General features: G+C 42.9%; 2 protein-coding genes and 1 long non-coding RNA gene across 10 annotated transcripts in view; 2 read left to right on the top strand and 1 right to left on the bottom strand.

Moving 5' to 3' along the window:
* The window catches only part of LOC120717279 (zinc finger protein 708-like), a 274392-nt gene that overhangs the window by 32426 nt on the left and 219219 nt on the right, over positions 1-22747 (top strand). For 2 of the 8 annotated variants that reach the window (XR_005692147.1, XR_005692148.1), the window contains exons 2-3: positions 2213-2266; positions 4467-4653. Coding sequence is in view for 1 of the 8 variants with exons in the window: in XM_040005221.1 (XP_039861155.1) it covers positions 2162-2266; positions 21729-22328 (705 nt within the window). In the remaining 7 variants the exon portion in view is untranslated. The other 6 variants (XR_005692142.1, XR_005692144.1, XR_005692145.1 and 3 more) reach the window with 5 other exon arrangements.
* LOC120717252 (zinc finger protein 208-like) lies at positions 3313-11752 on the top strand. The gene is made up of 4 exons (XM_040005160.1): positions 3313-3348; positions 4647-5452; positions 5873-5987; positions 9872-11752. The coding sequence occupies exons 1-4, from the start codon at positions 3313-3315 to the stop codon at positions 10556-10558; spliced, it is 1644 nt and encodes a 547-aa protein (XP_039861094.1). The 3' UTR covers positions 10559-11752.
* LOC120717309 lies at positions 14630-17560 on the bottom strand. The gene is made up of 3 exons (XR_005692168.1): positions 17300-17560; positions 15162-15568; positions 14630-14831 (listed from the first exon to the last, which is right to left on the bottom strand). It is a non-coding gene; the product is annotated as an uncharacterized LOC120717309 (long non-coding RNA).

Here is a 22747-nt window from a genome sequence, read left to right as displayed (position 1 = left end):
TGTGGGTAATGAGAAAATCTTTTAAGAAAGATTTAAAAATTTGTCATGAAGTTGAGGCCTGATCCATCCGAAATTCATAGCCAGTGCTCTGACAGTGAGCCATCAACCTCTGAGGTTATGTTTAACACTGTTTCGGAGACAGCATTAGATGATGAGCCACATATGATCGACTCCGAGCCAGAGCCCGCTGACAGTAAAAGTGGGGCAAGTGTATACAATTCAAAGAGAGTGGCTTGACCAGTTTCACTGGCTAAGATACAGTAAAGCCAGTCAGTCTGCCCCAGGGCAGCTGTGGCTACAACTGTAGCTCGCCTTCACCAGTGTATGAATGTGGGAGTAAATGAATAGTGGAATTGTAAAGTGCTTTGAGGGGTCCCGAAATGCGCTATATAAATGCAATCCATTATTATTATTATTATTATTATTATTATTATTAAAGCTGACAACATGATGCGCAGCATTTACTGTGGTGCAATGGTGGTTTTTGATACGGGAGACATGGGCCATACCACAGAGTGGCATCGTGGGCATCAGCAGAAAAAGATGCTTGCACCCATGCTGCCCCGACATCATAACAGCTCAAATGGGCCGTTGATGTGATAGTGACGGGCTGCTGAACCAATCAACTGGAATTCTTTTGGAACACCAAAAATACTTTGGCTCACGTGGTTTCATGGAATTATGTAAAATAGTGTCGTGGAGTGTCATAATGCTATTAAAATCCTCACATATTTGAAACTGTAAAAGACAGACATAGCTTTGATTCAAGAGATACATCTTGATGAGGTGGAATCATTAAAGTTGAAAAGAGACTGGGTGTCCCAAGTTTACCTTAGTGCATTTTCCAGTAGGAAAAGAGGCGTGGTTATATTGATTAGAAGAAATTTGGATTTTCAAGTACTCAATCATTATACGGATCTGGAGAGTAGATGGGTGGTCTTGGATGCATGTCTACAGGGGCAGAAAGTGACATTGTCAAGTTCTTTAAGTTTGTGCAGCTTCCCCGCTTGAAAGGGATTGATGCATCTACCACAGGTGTTTAACTGGATTTCACTCAATGACCAGGCATATCTTTTGTTTTCCTTTTTCTTTAATCTTCTTTTCGGCCATAGTCAGCCATAGTCAGCCATAGGTGAAAAACCTTTAAATACAAACCAAAAAACCAAAATACAAATTATGTTTGTTATCACACATCTGCAAATATTGTAAACAATCCCAAACACATTTTCTTTTTTAAACACATCAATGCAGTGCGCAAGCTTTGTAGTACAATATTTACTTGAGTATTTTTAAATGCTCAAATTATGTAATTCACTAACAATTGTACATACACCTTGAGAAATACTACTTTCTATTAAAGTGCTAAATTAAATAATCAATCTGCATTAGAACTTGAGCAGTAACAATAGTATTTATAACCAGCTTCTCTTAACCATATGCAAGCATTAACAGTCTTCCATATGCAGACCAACAACAATTCGCCTTCTTTTTCCTTCCCGACAGAAACCCAGACACAAGATTAGTTCCGCCCTCCAGTCTGTCTTTTTTACTTTTTTGCCTCAGGGCTCTCCACCTCCTACTCGGTTTGACTTGACAGACATTGGTCAACATATATGCCCCCAATTCTCCTCAACCACGATTTTTTCATGAAGTGTGTAGCACAGTGCGGAATATTGGAAATATAAATATTGTAATTGGTGGGGATTTTAACCAGGTCAGGGATGTGTTTTTTGATTAATCCTCTCGTCTTAGACCAAATAAGCACCCTGTAGATGCTGCTTTGGACGTTGTGTCAGAGGAGCTGAGCTTGTTGGATATATGAAGACTATATATATATGAAGACCTGTATCCTCAAGAAAGAGACTATACTTTCTTTTCCCATCCTCACTTTACTTTCTGGTGTCTCGCTCTCTGGTGAGTCAAATTGTCGGGTCCTCCATTGGTATTATTTCAGTAACTGATCATGCTCCCATTGAAAGTTTTGTCCTTGGGATAAACTAGTCTTTTTTGTTTCGCTTAATGCGTCTTATTCTCGAAAAGTAGGATAGTTGTTTCTGGGGTTTCACCTTAAAGCTTCATAATTATTGTTGTCACTGAGCAGTGTACTGTTTATTTGCTCTGCTTCTATTTGTCAGGGATAAATTACATATCTATACATTTTATGTCCCAGCTAAATAACAAGTCTGGTGGAGAAGCAGAGGAACAATTTCAGCCCTTTGGACTCAGCTCAGCCACTAGAGAGGAAACAATGACTTCAACACAAAAGGTGAGAAAAATGATCACAGTTACACTGTTGCTGAAGTTGTGTGCACAGCTGGTTGTTAACAGCAGCTTTATCTTTTCCATCCTGGGCTCCTCTATACACACAGAATCTACGTTCACAAACAAAAACCTTAGAGGTTACAAGAAAATACAAAGAGCATATTTTATCAGCACTTGCTTACTTAGCACTTAGGCCGAGCAATAAGGCGGTAGAAGATGAATAAGGCCCCCAAAGTGGAAGCGCCTTTCACCAACAACATCAGCTAGAGGGTGGGTGCCTGCTCTTTGTGAGACCTCTTCGTTCATCTTCTGGTCCCAATAAGAAATTCTCATGATTCACCGCAGGCCGCGTTGTTGAAGAATATTCAGGCTTCGAGTGATCGCATTTGTTGAGTGCCAGTCGGAAGATGATAGAGTTAAATAGTTTGATCTTGAGCCTAGCATTCAGGGAGGTCAATTTCCAAATAGGTTGGAGACATCAGAGAACACCGGCCGCCTTCTCTGCTTTGATGTTGACATCTCGATCAGAGATCCCGTCATTTGAGACGATGCTGACCAGATACATGAAATTCTCCACCTCTTCAGCACGTTGTTGGTTGATCATGACAGGAACGTGTGCATGTGCGTAGCCAACTCGGAGTACCTTGGTCTTCTTGGCACTGATTCTTAAACCTACTTTCATGGTCTCCCTCTGCAGAGCTGCAGTTGACTCTTGGAGGTCTTACTGAGCCGAGCCCAACAGGGTGATGTTGCCTGGAAAAAAGTCCAAGTCGATGAGATTACGCCCTTTTTTCCAGGGGACACCGATACCAGCTTGGTCAGCTGATCGTCGCATGATGAAGTCACTTGATAAAAGGAAGAGGAAAGGTGATAGTACGCATGCCAGTATTAATAATAATAATAATAATAATAATAATAATAATAATGGATTGGATTTATATAGCGCTTTTCAAGGCACCCAAAGCGCTTTACCATGCCACTATTCATCTCAAAGAAATCTTCTCAGCCATCAGCCGTCTGGATGCAGCAGCGGGAGTTGGCATAGAGACCATGAAGGGCATATACAAACTGCTGGGGGACTCCATGGTGACGTAGGATAGCCTTCTTGAAATCGATGGAATTGATAGAACTCTTCCTTTGGTATTCCAATGTTTGTTCAATGATCGTGCGGAGAGTGAAGATTTGCTCGACACAGGACCGGCCACTCCAGCCTGCTCATCGTCCACTGCGCATCATGAAATTTCCCCTTGTGGGACTACTAAAGGTATATCAATCCCAATTCGAAAGAACGAGGCAAAGCAACTTCCCGGGTACTGACAGTAGCGTGATGCCCCACCAGTTGTTACATTCTCCCAAATCGCCTTTCTTCGGAAGTTTGATGACGCCTTTGGTTTCATCAGGTACACGCGATGTTGACCAGCTGGCGTTTAGGAGTCATGTAAGAGCGAATTCCAGCTGGGGTCCACCGTGCTTCAACATTTCGGGGAGGGCCTCATCCAAGCCAGGGGCCTTTCCACTCTTTAGGACTCAGATCATTGTCTTGACTTCGGTAACACAGATTTGTCCAATATCGACTGGAAAAAGCTCCATGGAGGGTGCCAGGTCTTCGTCCACCTGGTCCTGAACCGACTTCGCCAAACTACATTCATCAATGGGGTCCCATGAATGGTGGGAGGTACGAGTCGTATTTATGTTAAAGCTGGGCCAATTTACCAGTTTGTAACGGAGTCTGTACATTCCATATTCCATAACGGGTAGTTTCTTCTGGGTCGAAATTTGATCGACCATCGAGCAGGTAACGACCTGAGGGCTTTCCTCCACTGCTGTCATCAAGGGTTGCCGATCATCTTCGCCCTGGTTCAATCGATGATGAGATTTGTTTGCCCTTTCCGTAGCAATCGAGGTTTTAAAAGGCGGGGTTGCTAACCCCATGCCCAACCCTCCTCCTTTCTCATACGGCCTTGGGACCGGCAATGGCAGAGTTTTTATCAGCACACAATATCATCAGCTAACTCACAATTTTTCATACAGTCATTTTCTCCAGTGATCAGTACTTCTTTTATTATGTCATTTTCCTTACAACTCCCATTGTAGCACTTCTTTGTAATGTGATATTATCTCCAGAATGTGGTGATAACACACCTACAACGTGTTTGTTGACGTCTTTGATTCCACTGCCTCTGTTTGTATCTCTGTCACTGCAGGACCAACACGGAGCGAGAAGTCAGCGCTCTCAGGAGGCCGACAAACCTCACCGAAAAAAGGGGCAGAAAAAATACACCTGTGATGAGTGTGGAAAGTCTTTTGCCCAGGCTGGAACCTTGAAAAAACACAAAGTCATCCACAGTGGAGTTAAAGCATACAGCTGTGACTTGTGTGGAAAGTCTTTTGTCCTGGCTGGAACCTTGAAAAAACACAAAGTCATCCACAGTGGAGTTAAAGCATACCGCTGTGATGAGTGTGGAAAGTCTTTTGCCCAGGCTGGAACCTTGAAAAAACACAAAGTCATCCACAGTGGAGTTAAAGCATACCGCTGTGACTTGTGTGGAAAGTCTTTTGCCCAGGCTGGAAACTTGAAAAAACACAAAGTCATCCACAGTGGAGTTAAAGCATACACCTGTGACTTGTGTGGAAAGTCTTTTTACCAGGCTGGAACCTTGAAAAAACACAAAGTCATCCACAGTGGAGTTAAAGCATACAGCTGTGACTTGTGTGGAAAGTGTTTTGCCCGGGCTGGAACCTTGAAAAAACACAAAGTCATCCACAGTGGAGTTAAAGCATACCGCTGTGACTTGTGTGGAAAGTCTTTTGCCCAGGCTGGAACCTTGAAAAAACACAAAGTCATCCACAGTGGAGTTAAAGCATACAGCTGTGACTTGTGTGGAAAGTCTTTTGCCCTGGTTGAAACCTTGAAAAAACACAAAGTCATCCACAGTGGAGTTAAAGCATACCGCTGTGACTTGTGTGGAAAGTCTTTTGCCCAGGCTGGAACCTTGAAAAAACACAAAGTCACCCACAGTGGAGTTAAAGCATACAGCTGTGACTTGTGTGGAAAGTCTTTTGCCCGGGCTGGAACCTTAAGAATACACCAACTCATCCACAGTGGAGTTAAAGCACACAGATGTAAATTGTGTGGAAAATCTTTTACCGATGCTGGAAGCTTAAAAACACACAACCTCGTCCACAGTGGATTTAAAGCACACTACTGTGACTTGTGTGGAAAATCTTTTACTCAGGCTGACAACTTAAAAAAACACCAACTGATCCACAGTGGAGTTAAACCATACATTTGTGACTTGTGTGGAAAATCTTTTGCCCATCCTAGAAGCTTAAAAATGCATCAACTGATCCACACCGGAGTTAAAGCACACAGCTGTGATCAGTGTGGTAAAACGTTTGCTCGCAGTTGCAACTTACGACGTCATCAAGATACCCACTCTGGAATTAAGGCAAATAGCTGTGACAAATGTGGTAAAACCTTTAGTAGTATAAGTTACCTAAAAAGACACCTGCGGATTCACACTGGACAGGATGTTTACTGCTGTGATCAGTGTGAGAAAGTCTTTACAACAGCCACACAGTTACATCACCACACATTTACTCACACTGAAGAGAGACCTTATAAATGTGACCTGTGTGAGAAGACTTTTAAAGGACCACATTCTCTGAAAGGGCACCAGCAGATCCACACCAGAAGGAAACTCTATAAGTGCAGTTACTGTGAGGTATGTATTTATATTTTTATCTTGTATTTTAAGCCTGACTGTTTGGAACAACTCTGCTCTTTAAATTTGTTTTAGCAAATCAAATCAAATCACTTTTATTGTCACATCACATGTGCAGGTACACTGGTACAGTACATGTGAGTGAAATTCTTGTGTGCGAGCTTCACAAGCAACAGAGTTGTGCAAAATACAATAATGTAAACAAGCAAAATACAAGAATGGCTACATCTGAAACTAATAAATATATGTACAATATATAATAGTATATGCATTTCTGGATGTGTATACTAAATATTTTTCTACGTGTGTGTGTGTGTGTACACATATTTTACAAATTAAATAGAGTAAACAATAAATAAAATATATAAAATATACAGAGTGAGACATGTGCAAAACAGTGGCATTACTGTACAGTATGGAGTGCATAATGTTAAAGTTCCAGTAGTGAAGGTGAGGTGTCTATGACGTGTTCAGCAGCCTGACGGCCTGGTGGAAGAAGCTGTCTCTCAGTCTGCTGGTACGGGACCGGATGCTGCAGAACCCCCTTCCTGATGGAAGCAGTCTGAACAGTTTATGGCTGGGGTGACTGGAGTCCTTGATGGTCCTCCCCGCTTTCCTCAGGCAGCGCTTCCTGTAGATGTCCTGGAGGGAGGGAAGCTCACCTCCAATTATCCGTTCAGAGCACCGCACTACTCGCTGGAGAGCTTTGCAGTTGTAGGAGGTGCTGTTGACATACCAGGTGGTGATGCATCCAGTGAGGATGCTCTCAATGGCACAGTGATAGAAGGTCCTGAGGATGCGGGGGCTCATGCCGAATCTTTTCAGTCTCCTGAGAAAGAAGAGGCGCTGCTGCGCCTTCTTCACTGTTTTGTTTGTGTGTACTGACCACGTAAGATCCTCAGCCAGATGTACACCAAGGAAGCGGAAGCTACTCACTCTCTCCACAGCAGCGCCGTTGATGGTGATGGGGGTGTGTACTTCTTTGCACCTCCGGAAGTCCACTATCAACTCCTTTGTCTTTGCGACGTTGAGGGCGAAATGGTCGTCCTGACACCAGTGGGTCAGGGCGCTGACCTCCTCCCTGTAAGCTGTCTCATCACTGTTGGTGATAAGACCCACCACTGTAGTGTCGTCCGCAAACTTCACAATGATGTTGGAGTTGTTAGTGGCCGTGCAGTCGTAGGTGTAGAGTGAGTACAGGAGAGGGCTCAGTACACACCCCTGTGGAGCACCAGTGTTCAGTGTGATGGGGGATGAGGTGATGCTGCCCAGTCTGACCACTTGGCGTCTGTCAGACAGGAAGCTAAGGATCCAGCTGCAGAGGGAGCTGCTCAGTCCTAGATCCTGCAGTTTCCTGTCCAGCTTCGAGGGAACGATGGTATTGAATGCTGAGCTGTAATCTACAAACAGCATCCTCACATACGTGTCTCTCTTCTCCAGGTGTGACAGGGCAGTGTGTAGTGTCAGGGCTATGGCATCATCAGTTCACCTGTTGTGGCGGTATGCGAACTGTAGAGGGTCCAGTGAGTCGGGTAGTGCAGAGCAGATGAAGTCCCTGACCAGCTTCTCGAAGCATTTGCTTACGATGGGGGTCAGGGCTACAGGTCGCCAGTCGTTCAATGAGGAGATGGTGGAGGATTTGGGTACAGGGACGACGGTGGCCATTTTGAAGCAGGCTGGGACTACAGACAGAGAGAGGGAAAGGTTGAAGATGTGCGTGAACACTCCAGCCAGCTGAGCCGCGCATGACTTGAGGACGCGGCCGGGAATCCCGTCCGGACCAGTAGCTTTGCGCGCGTTCACCTTCCTGAAGCACCTCCGCACATCCTCCTCAGACACAGTGTGCGCACTGACGTCATCCGCGGTGCGCACACTGTCCGGTCTCATGGTGTTCGCTGTGTCGAATCTAGTGTAGAATACGTTTAGATCCTCACACATAGAGGCCGTGGTCTGCGGTGTGCTGGTTTTCCCTCTAAAGTCTGTGATCGTCTTTAGTCCCTGCCACATACTCCGCGGGTTGTCAAACTGTTGCTCCACCCTGTCCCTGTACTCACGTTTGGCTGCTTTGATCGTCTTCCGGAGTTGGTAATGTGCGTGTTTGTAGTCCGATGTGTTCGCGGAGGCAAAGGCGGTGCTCCATGCCGCGCGAACATCTCCGTTAATCCAGGGTTTTTGATTTGGGAAGGATTTAACTGTTCTGGATGGGACGACATCTTCCACGCATTTCCTGATAAATCCGCAGACTGAGTCTGTGTATTCATCAATGTCCCTAGCAGCCACGTGAAACATTTCCCAGTCCGCATGATCAAAACAGTCCCGCAGCGCAGACTCCGATTGGTCCGTCCAACAGTGCACCGCCCTCCGGGTTGGAGCTTCCTGTTTCAGCTTCTGCCTGTAGGCGGGCAGGAGCAGGATGGAGCGGTGATCTGATTGGCCGAATGGGGCGCGGGGGAGGGCTTTGTACGCATCCCGGAAAGAGGTGTAGCAGTGGTCGAGTAGCCGATCTCCACGAGTGTTAAAATGGATGTGTTGGTGGAGTTTGGGTGAGACTTTCTTCAGGTTTCCCTTATTAAAGTCTCCGGCTGTGATAAACGCCGCCTCTGGGTGTGCGGTTTCCTCGCTGCTGATCGCGCTGTACAGTTCCCTGAGTGCTCGGTCAGTGTCGGCTTGTGGGGGAATGTAAACAGCCGTAATAATCACTGCTGTAAATTCCCTCGGTAGCCAGAATGGCCGGCACTTAATCATCAGGTACTCCAGGTCCGGTGAGCAGAAGGATTTGACCGGGTGCACGTTCACATAATCACACCAGCTGTTGTTGATCATGAAACATACACCACCGCCTCTGCTTTTCCCAGTAAGATCCTGTGACCTGTCCGCGCGATGCACGGAGAACCCCGGTAGTTGTATTGCGGAGTCCGGTACCTTGTCCGATAGCCAGGTTTCTGTGAGGCAGATCACGCAGCAGTCCCGCATCTCTCGCTGGAATGAGATCCGTGCCCGAAGCTCGCACAGCTTGTTCTCCAGAGACTGCACATTAGCCAGTAATAAACTGGGTAACGGTGGTCTGTTAGTGCGCCGTCTCAGTCGAACCAGAACGCCAGATCTTCTCCCTCTGCGTCGGCATTTGTGGCCTCCAGGACCAGAGAACAAAGGCGTCTCAGGTGAGATGAATGGGGGGTCTGCAAACGGAGCGTCCGTGTTGCAAAACTTGAACTCCGGAAAGTTATAAGAAAGACCGTCTTTTATGTCCAGTAAGGTTTGTCGGTCGTACACAAGGAGACATGTGCTACTCGCGAAAAAATGAAGGAAAAGTAAAATTAAACACAGAAAAAAGCTGTTGCTTGGGGTAGCTCGCGACAAGGCTGCCATACTCGGCGCCATCTTGGATCTTTGTTTTGTTAGTTATTCTACTGCAATTAAAGTTAGTGTTGTGAGGTTCATCAGATTTTAGTTTCAGTTATTATTTTTTTCTTCCATGATCATAAAAACACTAAATAATTACTTTTCTGTAGTCACAGTCTACCCTTTCTTCCAAATTTATGACTGCTACAATCTGGTCAGTGTTAGATGACTTATTATGTTCTTTACTAACTAAAAACAATTATTTTTGCTTCAAATTGGGAGTGAGACCGATTGGATTGGAACTTTTCATATGTACTTGTGAAGAATATGATGTAACTTGTTGTTTAGATATGATTGTTTGTATATTAAATGAACTAGATGGAAAAATGGAGAGTCATTTTCGCCTGTTAAGTTGAGTGTTATAATGTAAACAGTAAAATGTTACTGGATGTTGGCAGAGATGCTCTTTATTTCAGGCAACGTTCAGGATAAAAATGTTGAAGGAGTTCCCCGACTTACACTGTGTTTGTGTCTTTGTTTAGAAGCAGAGCGGCACAGATGGATCCAGTTCTCAACCCTGTCGTCACTGTGGTGGTGGGAAAGCGTTTCGCTGTGACCTTTGTGGAAATACTTTCAGTAATCGACAGAGTCTAAATCAACATCGACGTAGACACACTGGAGACAAAATGAACTACTGCAAAGAATGTGGGAGAGGCTTCACCACATTAAGTGATTTAAAAAAACACGAACTCTTCCATAGTGGGGTTAAAAAGCATGTCTGTGACCAGTGTGGGTCATCTTTCTTCACTGCAAGTGACCTTAAGCAGCATAAACGAATCCACACAGGAGAGACACCATACAAGTGCAGACACTGTGACAGAAGCTTTTCATATTCAGCTAGTCGTAACCAACATGAACGTACACACATGAAAGAGACATTTAGCTGTGACCAGTGTGACAAGAGCTTCAAGAATTTCACTTCATACTCCAGACACAAACGAGCCCACGCTGCAAATAAACAGTTTCACTGTTACCAATGTGCAAAATCATTCACTTCATTATCTGCTCTGCGCAAACATCAGCGTGATCATGCAGGACTGAAATCACTGGATCACAATGAATCTGACGAGACAGAAAGATCCTCTTCTGGTTTCAGGGTCAGACTTAAACACCTTGAGATCAGGCTCCACAGAGTTCAGGTGGAGTCTCCTGTAAAGAGTGTCAGCTGATGTCACCCTTGGATCTGATGAGGTAGCTCTGATTTCTGGACCTGCAGTGAATGTTAAATTAATGAAGCTGTAAGTATAGATATGTACATGAAGTTTATTTTCACTTGAGGGAATTTTAATGTTCTAAGTTTTCATCCCTGATACATTTTAATATTTCTTCCCTTAGGAAACCGTAGTGTTTAGTAGTTGTACCTTTTGCTACATTATAGAAGTTATAGGAATGTGTTTTACCAAAATTGTATCAAAACTGCCCATTTGGATATATACATCAGTTCTTTTTCATTTTAATTTTCTTCCTCTTTTCCAAATACTACTTGCTTTTTCTATGTATTCATTTTATGTATTACTTCAGTTACATTTTAATCGTTTTTCATATTTATTCTTCTGCTTTGGTAATCCCTGCTCTTAAATCCTTTTCTTTCAAAGCCTCAAATAATTTCACACCATTTGCTCTGAAAGCTTCCAAAATGAACTAAATCTATCAACCGGCTTTCAAACAATAACTACTATGACTTTGTGCTTGAAGTCCACATGTTGTTATTGGGTTTTTTAAGTTAATGCATTTTAATCCACATGTTCTGCCGCTGTTTTTCCTGTAGATTTGAAGTTTGTATTATAAAATCCTGATACTGTTAAAGCATTAGTTATATTTGATGAATTATGTGTAAAGTTCTTATTAAACAGTTTGGTGTCAAAATAAAGAACTTGTCTCACAACAAGTACTTTGAGCCATGATTTCGGATTCAAACAATCTTTCTTTCTACTTGTATTAGGATTTTTCTCATAGTAATAGAGACAAAAGAAAAAGAATATGGGAACTAAAACCTTGCTCAGGATATACAAAATTCAGAGGCACATACAAAGGAACACTTGGAAATTGAAAATATCTGAAAGCACCTTAGCAACATCAAACCCAATCTTTTGAATTTTCACACAGGACCAAAGACGATGCATAAAGTCCCTCCTCCACATTACACTTCCAGCACAATGGGGAAGAGTTTACATCGATTTTACTTTTTAAAGCGGGTGTTATGTGCAATTTTTTACTGAATCAATTGAGCTCAGTTACAGGCAGATATCTTGGAGGCACAGACCCAAATCTTCTGCCAGTCTTAAACAGTTATAGATGTCCTAGGTGTCTTTCCTGAGCCTGTTTTACAGCCAGGAAGTAAGGGGCTGAACCGGAGTTAAGGACTTCATAAAATGAGCTAATGGACTTCCCAGACTGCAGGGAGGACAAAGCATCCACCACTGCAGACCTAGTAGGGTCCATCATTAGAGTGGTGTCATTAATTATAAAGTGCCTCAGTTGCAGTTACCCAGAAAATTCCACATTCTGAAGGCCGAAATATCGTTGCAGCTGCTGCAAGGAGAGCAGAGTCCGGCTTCTAAACAAATCACCCAGGTTAACCAGCCCTCCAGGCAAGAAGTAAGGACCGTTCATAACAGGAGCCAAGGAGGACGTCAAATGGGCCCAGTCTGCCAAAGCACAGATAGATCTCCAGGCCTTGACAGAGCACAGGTCAGGGGTCAGCAACCTTTATGATGATCAGTGCAAACAAGAACTTGATAACAACAAATCAACTGTACAACAGAAAATGCAAATGCTATTTATGGTCTCCTCACAGCAATGATAGGAAACATAAACTGGGCCAATATGGCATTTTTGTTAATACAGGGATACACATGTTAATGTGATCTCTGGTCTCCCACTCTGAGACACAAGTCTCCAAGTGTCCAGCATTCAGACGGCTACCTGAGGACACTTCGTCTGAGAGAAAATCTGCTCACACAGACATGTAGAGCCAAATGCTGTCAATGAGGCCTCTGCAATGTTCTGAAGACAGTTAAACTTGTCAGGTAGTGACGTCCAGCAGGTGAAAAGGCAGCTCCATGAACACGCACAGCTGTGGATTCCAGCTGCGTTCGTTGTTCTGCAAACTTTGACCCCCACAGAGTCGAGCTTTTCAGTTCAATCAGCTGCATTTCGATGTCCAGCCAGTTAAAGCGAGACAAATCCAGCTGCTCATTAAAGCTTTCTGCTTTGATCAGGGAAGAAAACATTGGTCCATACACCTGAAAGTCACGAAAACACATTGCCAGTTCTGTCTGGAGTCTACGGATGTATTTGTGTATTTCTGTGGTGCTGATGTTGAGCGGAAAGCTCCTGAAGCATTTGAAGTGTCGGAATGTGGAAATTTCAACATTGAAAAAACTGCCAGCTAACAACGTCCCTCTAGGGTGGTTTTTTTTTAAGCTAATACTACTACTACTAATAATAATAATACATTTTATTTAAGAGGCGCCTTTCAAGACACCCAAGGACAGTTTACAATAGGGAAATGGTAAATGGCCTGTATTCGTATAGCGCTTTACTAGTCCCTAAGGACCCCAAAGCACTTTACACATTCAGTCATCCACACATTCACACACATTCACACACTGGTGATGGCAGCTACATTGTAGTCACAGCCACCCTGGGGCGCACTGACAGAGGCGAGGCTGCCGGACACTGGCGCCACCGGGCCCTCTGACCACCACCAGTAGGCAACGGGTGAAGTGTCTTGCCCAAGGACACAAGACCGAGACTGTCGGAGCCGGGGTTCAAACCGGCAACCTCCTGATTACAAGAGAAACTGCCAACTCTTGAGCCACGATGGCCCCTAATAGGATAAAACACATAATGGAAAAATGACAAAATGAAGAAAAATAAACTACTTCGCATATTTCACCTATCGCAGGTTATTTTTAGAACGTAACTCCTGTGATAAACGAGGGACCGCTGTATTATTAATAGTAGTCTGGGACATCTAATTGATTAACATCAACATTAATTATTGTGCACTATTATTTTTTTCCAAGGTGAGCAAAAATATAAAACTCTCTCTCAGCTTGTCCGTTGCCAAAAATGGCCCTCCTTTTGTGTATGTTCACAAAATGCTGTAAAATGTATATTTATTAAAACATTTATCTACTTTTACTGACTTGACACTTTAAATTATCACCAGTCCATTTCATCAAAACCAAAGTTTTTTCTACATTCTTTTTACTCTTTAAATGCCAGTTAGGCTATATATTACCAGGAACTTTTCAGATAAAAAGGTGATGAAGTCCTAATGGTTTCATAAATCTTCCTATTTCTTTTTTTCATATAAGCATCAGGGACAAGTCTGTCTTGCAGTTGTTGAGGTCACTAATGTGCGCCCTATTTCTTCCAGGATCACTCTTCATTTGTAGGTTTTAGTGGACTCCTACTACTGTGAAGTGGTTTTCATGGGACAAAGGCTTGTATTCCAAGATCTGGGAGATTGTAGAGATGAGCAGTGATGCCCTTCCTACCATCTTTCCAGAAAAATAAGTGATCTGGAAGCTGTTAGACTTACTTACAGCAGCAGCACTTTCTGCACCTGCATAAACTCCAGGACACATTTACTAACAGTGTTTGTTGCTGTATGTGCTTTGAATTTTTTTTTAGAGTTGATATTTTGGCTATGGTGTCTTGTTATGAAATCTACAAGAGTCAAAGTGTTTTTAGCATGTGCTTCACAGCTAAGTTTGACTGGGAAACTCAAAGCTCAATAGTCTGTATCAACAGAAATTCACTGCAGCCTGTGTAATATTTGATGCATCATAATTTATTCCAGTCCATCTTGCAAATACATATTTGCGTTGTAATGTCATGCACAGACACACACAACTATTAGATTTTATAATAAGCTTAATTGGAATTCTGTACACTGAAAAACAAACAACACATAAAAACACAAACAAACAGCCAGTGCCTTCATCTGTCCATGAAATGTCAAACATCACATTGACCCGTAGTCCCTGCTCGTCGGCACATTTAAAAAGAGCTCCATGTCCTCTGCAAACTGAAAAACAAAGAGGAAGAAGTCCCTCTACACAAAAACACTGCAGATGACAGGCCAGGCAAACATCTATTGATCTGTTTGAATGCCTCCTCATCATGTGAGCCTTGAAGTTTTTTTTAAAAAGACTAAGATCACAGTGAGGGAATTTCATTTTCATGGACTCTCCACAAGCCACAGTTTCATTCAGCACAGAGGGAGCACATGAATGTTCTACCGAAGATTCAGAAAATGGTTTTGATGCTGGAGACAAGACATCGAGAGGGAGATGGGGCTCCACGGAGAGTTCAGTGGGGAGCAGTCCTGAATGCTGACATGACAATAATTGCCTTGCCATATCCCCACGCTGTATGACTGTCATGTTGCAGACAGGGCAGTGAAAGTGCACCGGCATATCATTTTGTCTGTAAGAGAGAGAAAAACAACATGTAATTTAAATGTAGTTGTATAGAATGCAATCGGTTTATCTAACAATCAGATTGTACATATTAACAAAAACATCCAAGCCATCCTCAATAATGAAAGCAAAATGGTGTGGATCACAAGAGCTGTCAGGAAATGTGGTGAACAGGAAAAAAACATTTAATGAAAACACACTTTTTCTCTCACTGATGAATGAACTGAACTGTACAATGTGAAAAGCAACTTTAAAGTCAACAAAGAGACTGCAGAAGTGCTGAAAAGAAGTGCATATTTATAACTTTAACTATGAGGTATATTTAATACCAACATACCTTTGAAAGGAAAAGCATTTTTAATGTGTCCATTTATATGCTCCTCGATCTTTGCCCTGACAGCAGGGCTGAGAGTGGGGCACAGGGGGCAGTGAAAGAGTCTTCTGCAACATGTTGTGCATTCCTGCAATTCTGGCTTGGAGGCAGAATGGAATAGAGAATATTAGTATTTATAAATGTATACATCTCTTTGTGATGATCTTTACAATGTTGATGCAGGTGGAATGAGAGACATGAATAAAGTGCAATATGCAGTAAACGGAACAACGTGCATTGATGTTACAGATCGTGAAAAGCAGTGAAGTGAATTTGTTCATAACAAGCAAAAATCAAATACGTTTGAAACTGACCACTAAATGCTAACCAGAGGTGTCAAAAGTGCACATTCCTTACTAAAGTTTAGATACCTCGGGGTAGTGATGGTCCGCTTGAAGCTGACGCTCCGGTGCGTGTGTCAAAAAAATCAACACACTGCTTCAGAAGCTCTGTGTCGAAGCTTGATTCGTTTGGCCAGAGTCACGTGATCAGCGACGTCCGAAACTTCATTTAGAACCTAACTGCTTCGGTATCTGATTCAATGGTTTATAAGGAAGTGAGTCATTCGCGGGATTTGTGGTGTTGTGATGGTGACAGATAGCGAACCACTGATCATTCCACTGAGAGATTTGAAGCCAGCGAGGAAGAGAGGAGGTTCTGTTGTGTGGGAGAATTTTGAGTTGATTTTGGTCAGTTGGGTGGGTTTTCCAGCTTTGTGTTCTGGCTGTTTGCTTTTGTTTTGTGCGTGTTTATTTTCTCTTATAATGGGAAAACGGTGGCACGGTGGTTAGCACTGTTGCCGCACAGCAAGAAGGTCTTGAGTTCAATTCCAACATCAGGTCTTTCTGTGTGGAGTTTGCATGTTATCCCCGTGTTTGCGTGGGTTTCCTCCGGGTACTCCGGCTTCCTCCCACCGTCCAAAGACATGCAGCTTGTGGGGATAGGTTAATTGGATAATCCAAATTGCCACTAGGTGTGAATGGTTGTCTGTCCCTGTGTGTTGGCCCTGCGATAGACTGGCGACCTGTCCAGGGTGTACCCCGCCTCTCACCCTATGACAGCTGGGATAGGCTCCAGCACCCCCCGCGACCCTGAAAAGGATAAGTGGAAGCGAATGGATGGATGGGAAAAAACTTAATGTCAAAAAAAATCTGCTTTCATAATATAAATATAATTAAGTAACTTTAGAAAAACTTCCACTTGATTCTTTACATTTAATGTTGTAAAAATATGTATTTTATTGTTTAATTAATCTGAAAATGTTAGTCTGCCAAATGTGCAGCAATTTAATGTATTTATTCTCTTTAGCTGAGTTTGTGGGGCCCAGGTAGACTGTATAACTGCATCTCTACCAGTTTCTCTGCACTCCAGCCTCCTCTGTTCCACGTGAAGGGATTTTCCTTAATGCAGGAGAAATTATCTCCATGAAAAGGAACAGTTTCGACCATCGCACAGTGGAACAAATTCTCTTCTTAAATAAAAATGGAAAAGGGTTACCTTAAATGCATCATGCTTTTAATTTGCAAGTTCATAAGCATTTTCCCTTTCCAGTTCACAATCAGTTCTACCCCCAGGTCAAAAATATGTATGGGAAAATTTCCCTAATATAATATTATTTATAAATACACCCGTCTAGCTCTTGCACAAGTGCATGGAGGCAAGACCTCACAGCAGAAGCATACTCCATAATGTGTTGTACATTATTATATGTATATTATATGTAATGTACGGTGGTATTTTTCAATTACTGTATTTACCAACATCAAGAAGTCACAAGCAAAGAAAGACCACACAATGGTGCATGTTTAAACAAGGAGAGTTTACTGGTCACAATTATTTATTAAACAAATAAACCGCATTTTTTTAACCCCCCAAAAATACACGTTCAAAGCAACACAACAGCGGCCCAATATCAGACAGAATTCCACTCTGTAGAGTGAGTGGGCAATCATAATGAAGCAGTTGGTTTTATTTTGTGGATTCAAGCTGCTCTTCATATTTTTGGCCACCAGATGTCACCAGAGAGGACTGTGTTGAAAAGCTCCGAGTAATGAACCGTTTTTCAATACAAGCTTCAGAAAGCTTCATTTGGCCATCACTACCTCGGGGGTCTGACCGTTGTTGTAACGCTAACAAAGTGTAAGCAAACTCGATGATTCCTAGAATTATATAATTATTAACGGCAAATTTATACATGAAAGACTCTGTGCCAACCTTTACGATCCACTTGCAAGGTTAAGGATCCATGCAGGAACGAGACAAGAAATAATAATAAAAAAAGAACATATTTCTGCCGACTTTGGAGGTCACGTGTTTCCGGTTAGTGTGGAGGTCACGTGTGTCCGGTTACTGCGGAGATCCCAATATGGCGCTCCCCAGCGGGTGCAACCAGACCCCCCCCCCGGTCGAGCACGGAAAGAGCTGCTTTTTCATAAAACGGGATTAAAGTAGTTTACTTAGAGGAGAGAAACAAACTAAAGTATCGATCATAAACCACTACCAACGTCTGGGTCGATATCTGCATCGATCTGCCCACCCTTGTCTCCTGGATCGTAGCTGAGATCAGCGTGAACCACGTGGGTCTCTGCTCCCTGATCTGTTTCCTGTGTTTGGAAAGAGTTGCAGCTTCATCGCGGAGTTTCTCTCGGTTTGTGGGCTCATCTAAAGGTAAGCACCGAGCTAACTTTACTGTTCCAGCTCGCCTCGCCTCTCCCCTGCTCTGGCTCTGTTGTCCTTTCTGCCAGAGCGATGGTGGCTGAGACGCAGCAGAGCGGAGGTGTGAGTGCCTGCCTTAAACCAGGACATATTAGCTGCATTTAACCTTCAGTTATGTAGGGCTCCGACCGTGTTTCCTTTTTAGCTGAAAAACATTACACCAGGTAACCTGCAGTGTTGAGAACGTGTTTTTGCGATGTTTGCTACTCTACAGTCCGTCCTACTCTGTAGTAAAATCAGCGACATTTGACCGTCCTGTTGCTCCCATTGGAATTTTTGTAGCCTATTTAAAATCTACAACTTAAAATTGTTGTTACCACTGTCCTGTTTGAAATGGAACGAGAGAAGCTGGTTATTTTGTCATATGTGCATGTCGGCACGGCGTCCGTTACAACTTATATCTAAAAATGTATTGTTTCATGCATCGGTTAAAACACTCGACTCCAGCTACACGACGCCCAGCTGGAAACACTTTCACACAAGTCGAGCTGCCCGAGATTCACAGAATTTACGGAAAATTTTACATTTTTGTGATTTATATCGTTATCGGACGATAGATGTCTTATATCGGGATATGAGATTTTGGTCATATCACACAGCCCTAGTTAGCATAACATTAGCTAAAGGATGAACGCTAACTTTTTTCCACTCGATAAAAGGTAACGTGAGGGTTTCTGGTGGTTAAGGACAAATGCAATCGCATGGCAGGATGCTCTAAACAGACCAAACTTCAGTCAGGAGAACAACTGAGATCATTCATCCACAATACGAGGTTAGTTATTAATATACTGCAACAACATGGGAATAGAGCAGCTGCGAGAGAATTCAACATTAATGAATCAATGTTAAAGAAGTGGAGGAAGCGCAGTTTTTGGCTTTCCTCATATTCCAAAAGTGCTTCGTCTCTTTGCTGTGACTGTCGCCCGCCATAATTTGCAGACGATGTTGTTTGCAGCAGCTGCAATGCCTCCGACCAAAACAGGCGGAGCTTGTTGACACCAACAACATGCGCTATTGCGGTACAGCGGTATAGTCAAAATCTCTACCGTTGGCCAAATTTATATTGTCTCTACCGTATACCGTTTATACCGCCCACCCCTACTTATGATTTAATAAAGATATTTGCAGACTTTGAAATGACTGAAAGATTTATTAGGGTTTGTTTTGAGTTTTGTTCAAAAAGGGGTTCAATAACTTCATATATGAAAAAAAAAATCACATATGCTGGACATCTTAAACTATTTTTTAATAAAGCAGCACAGCAGAAAAAAATCAGGGCTAACCCTTCACTCTATCATGTGGCTCGGTGCTGTCCCCGTTAACGAGCCAAGGACCTTCTTTCCACTTCCTCCATTTAAAGGTTGGATGCAGTGAGTAACACTGGGGAACAACACACCCTCGTTGTATTTAAAATATGTGGTGGTAAGGCAGAGGTCTAACTGTTGCTATGCTGCTACCAATGAGTCTGAGTGGGACTCCTTCTTTGTGGATCTATGGAAGTTCATATATACAGGGTGCAGCATCCCCTGGGTAAAGGTGGTGGTATGCAGGGAGCTCTGTGGCTTTTTCCCTTTCAAGTTCTTGTAGGCAGCTGATGACTTTCTTTTTGCTTCTGGGGTTTCACCTTGAAGCTTCATAGGTATTGTTGTCACTGAGTGTAGTAATGTTTATTTGCTCTGCTTCTTCTTGTCAGGGATTAAATGCATATCTATACTTTTTGTGTCCCAGCTGAGTAACAGGAGGAGAAGAGTCTGGTGGAGCAGCAGAGGAACAGTTTCAGCCATTTGGACTCAGCTCAGCCACTACAGAGGAAACAATGACTTCAACACAGGAGGTGAGAAAATATCACAGTTACACTGTTATTGAAACTGTGCACAGCTGGATGTTAACAGCAGTTTTATCTTTTCCATCCTGGGCTCCTCCACACATACAGAAGCTACATTCACAAACAAAAACCCATGTTCTACTGTGTACCGTGTGACAGCCGTGTCTCTTAACACGTGCCATTTGTTGTCCTTATACACGCACAATAAGGTAATATTACGTTGAAGCATGGTACGTATTACTCCGCGACGCTTCTGATTACAGTAGCCGTAATGCCTAGACAAACCATGTGAGTGAAGTTGGCCCCTCACTAGGGGTGCAACGATACTCGTATCGATATTGAACCGTTCGATACAGTGCTTTCGGTTTGGTACGCTTATGTATCGAACAATACAACATTTTTAATTTATTTTATCAACTTTCCTTCTGACGACGCTGTCTGTGTTGAGCGCTCAGTGGATCTGCGCTCGGCAGTGCAGCCTAGGCGGAGTAGTCGAACGCAGATTCACTGAGCGCAGGGCAAGCTAGCGAGACAGAAGCTAAGCTCTCCTTGCAACATGGCAAATTGAACCTCCCCCACCCTCATTCAGATCTGGCGTTTGGAACTATTTTGGTTTTCATGTGACGAATGACCCTGAAGGTAAGCGCGTCATGGACTAAAGTAAAACAGTATGTTGGATGTGCCACGCAATGCTCAATTACATTGGGTGGGAGCTAGTGCGTTAGCGCAGTTAGCTCGTTAACGTGTTGGCTGTCCAGCCCCACGCACGGGCGATCCGCGGTAGCTCGTTAACGGAGATTTGCCCTGTTGTGGCCTTAACGTCATTTCAGATTAATGCTGACAGCACTAGTGGGAACACAATGAATATGACTGCACATTTACGCCGACAGCATCCTAGTGCAAAGACAAGTGGAAGCAGACAAAAACAACAAGCACGCATGCTACAAACTTTACCCGAGTCATTTAGACAGCCGTTAGCACAGGATTCTCCTTATGGGGACCTGATATGTTTAATATGCTGCTGAGAATATAGCCCAGAAGAAGCGTATAGTATAGCTTTTATTTTGGAAAGAGACATTTCTCTGTAATAAACTCTCTTTTCCAAAGATGAGTGATTTCTCCATTAGATAGATTTATTTTTTTTATCCCTTTGTTGTTTCAGCAACATTAAATTTAAAAACTGTACTTTTGAGTTAAAATATATATTTATAATTTTAATAAATGACAAATTAAAAAGGCATGAACATTTTTTTTGTATCGAAAAAATATCGAACCGTGAATTTTGTGTATCGTTACACCCCTACCACTCACCTTCTTCAAATCCAACAAAAGTGGTGTTAATCAACTGTGCTATGTTTGTGCTGCTTCTGTTTTAAAGATATTAATGAAAATGTAAGGGTCAAAATGTCAACCAGTGCCCCCACATTAACTAAATCAAACAAAATTGATGTCAAACATTTGTGTTATGTTTGTGCTGCAAAATATTTTGTTTGTGCTGCTATCATTTTAAAAATGTTAACAAAATAAGGTCTTGATCCGTGCTTAATCATCCAGGTAAGTAAATCCCAAAAGGTTGATTCTGTTCACCTGGACGTAGCGGTTTTAGTGGGAGAAACGTTTCGTCACTCATCCAAGTGACTTCTTCAGTCTCAGCTGACTGCAGGTTTCCCCAATCATATACACTCTCCTTCAAGATGAAAACCAGATTTAAATTTTCTCCTCTTCTTTCCTCATGTACTCTGTATTTCCATTGTTTTGTTTTTTCCGTACTTCTCTCACCTGACTTCCCAATGTTATGTTTGTGTATTCTATGTATGGTTGGAAGGGGTGCTCATGATGGTGCCGGATCGTCTGGCAGCCTTTAAAACATTTTTCCTCCGGATAAATAAAGTATTATCAGTTAATCAATCTTTGATTCCACTAATGGAGTTTCAGTTTGTTCCACGACTGCATTTCACTCACTGCCTCTGTTTGTATCTCTGTCACTGCAGGACCAACGTGGAGCGAGAAGTCAGCGCTCTCAGGAGGCCGACAAACCTCACAGAAGAAAGGGAGAGAAAACATACAGCTGTGAGGAGTGTGGGAAGGATTTTAATCGGACGTCTGACCTGATACGGCATCAACTCATCCACAGTGGAGTTAAAGCACACTACTGTGACTTGTGTGGAAAGTCTTTTACCCAACTTGGACACTTAAAAAGACACCAACTCATCCACAGTGGACTTAAAGCACACAGCTGTGATCAGTGTGGTAAAGCTTTTGCTCGTAGTAGCAGCTTACGAAATCATCTAGTTACCCACTCTGAAAATAATCAAGCGTATAGCTGCGACATTTGTGGAAAAACATTCTGCTCGCTAGTCAAACGAAATATTCACCTGCGCATTCACACTGGACAGGATGTTTACTGGTGCGATCAGTGTGGGAAACTGTTTACAACAGCCACACACTTAAAAAACCACATGTTTATCCACACTGAGGAGAGACCTTATAAATGTGACTGGTGTGAAAAGGCTTTTAAAGAGCCACATTCCCTGAGAAAGCATCAACAGATTCACACCAGAAAAATACTCTACAAGTGCAGTTACTGTGAGGTATGTATTCATATTTTTTCAGTTGCAGTTATTTTGAAGTATTATGTGAATGAAGTTTAATTTCAAAGCTAAACGAGACGTTAAAACTTCGTCGACAGAATATTCAATCAAATCTGGAACAAATCTGCTGAAACTTTCCTGATGCTGGAAAAAAGCTTCTCCCCTTTCTATCTAACATTCACACTCCAATGGATGCATTGTAGAGCAGCTTGGGGTTAGTATCTTGTGGCATGTAGCAGGGCTCACAAAATTGCTAGCCCGACGGGCTGAGCTAGATTTTGGTCGCCCGACCGGAGATATTGCTAGCCCCGGGACGTCGGGCTAGCGATTTTCCGAGCCCTGTTTAGAGTAGAGCATCCAGGGGTTTAACCACCAATCTTCCCATTAAGAAGATGCCTACAATTGAAGAGACATTTTCA

The sequence above is a fragment of the Simochromis diagramma genome, unplaced genomic scaffold, assembly GCF_900408965.1.
Source record: "Simochromis diagramma unplaced genomic scaffold, fSimDia1.1 OVJJ01000097.1, whole genome shotgun sequence".
Taxonomy (NCBI): Eukaryota; Metazoa; Chordata; class Actinopteri; order Cichliformes; family Cichlidae; genus Simochromis; species Simochromis diagramma.
Note: the sequence above shows the minus strand (reverse complement) of the source record. Positions and strands in the feature narration are given on the sequence as shown.

Coding starts and splice junctions, on each gene's coding strand:
- LOC120717252 (XM_040005160.1), top strand. CDS start 3,313: ATGAAGGGCATATACAAACTGCTGGGGGACTCCATG. Junction 5,453..5,872: donor CACAACCTCGTCCACAGTGG/ATTTAAAGCACA, acceptor TACTCACACTGA/AGAGAGACCTTATAAATGTG. Junction 5,988..9,871: donor ATAAGTGCAGTTACTGTGAG/GTATGTATTTAT, acceptor GTCTTTGTTTAG/AAGCAGAGCGGCACAGATGG.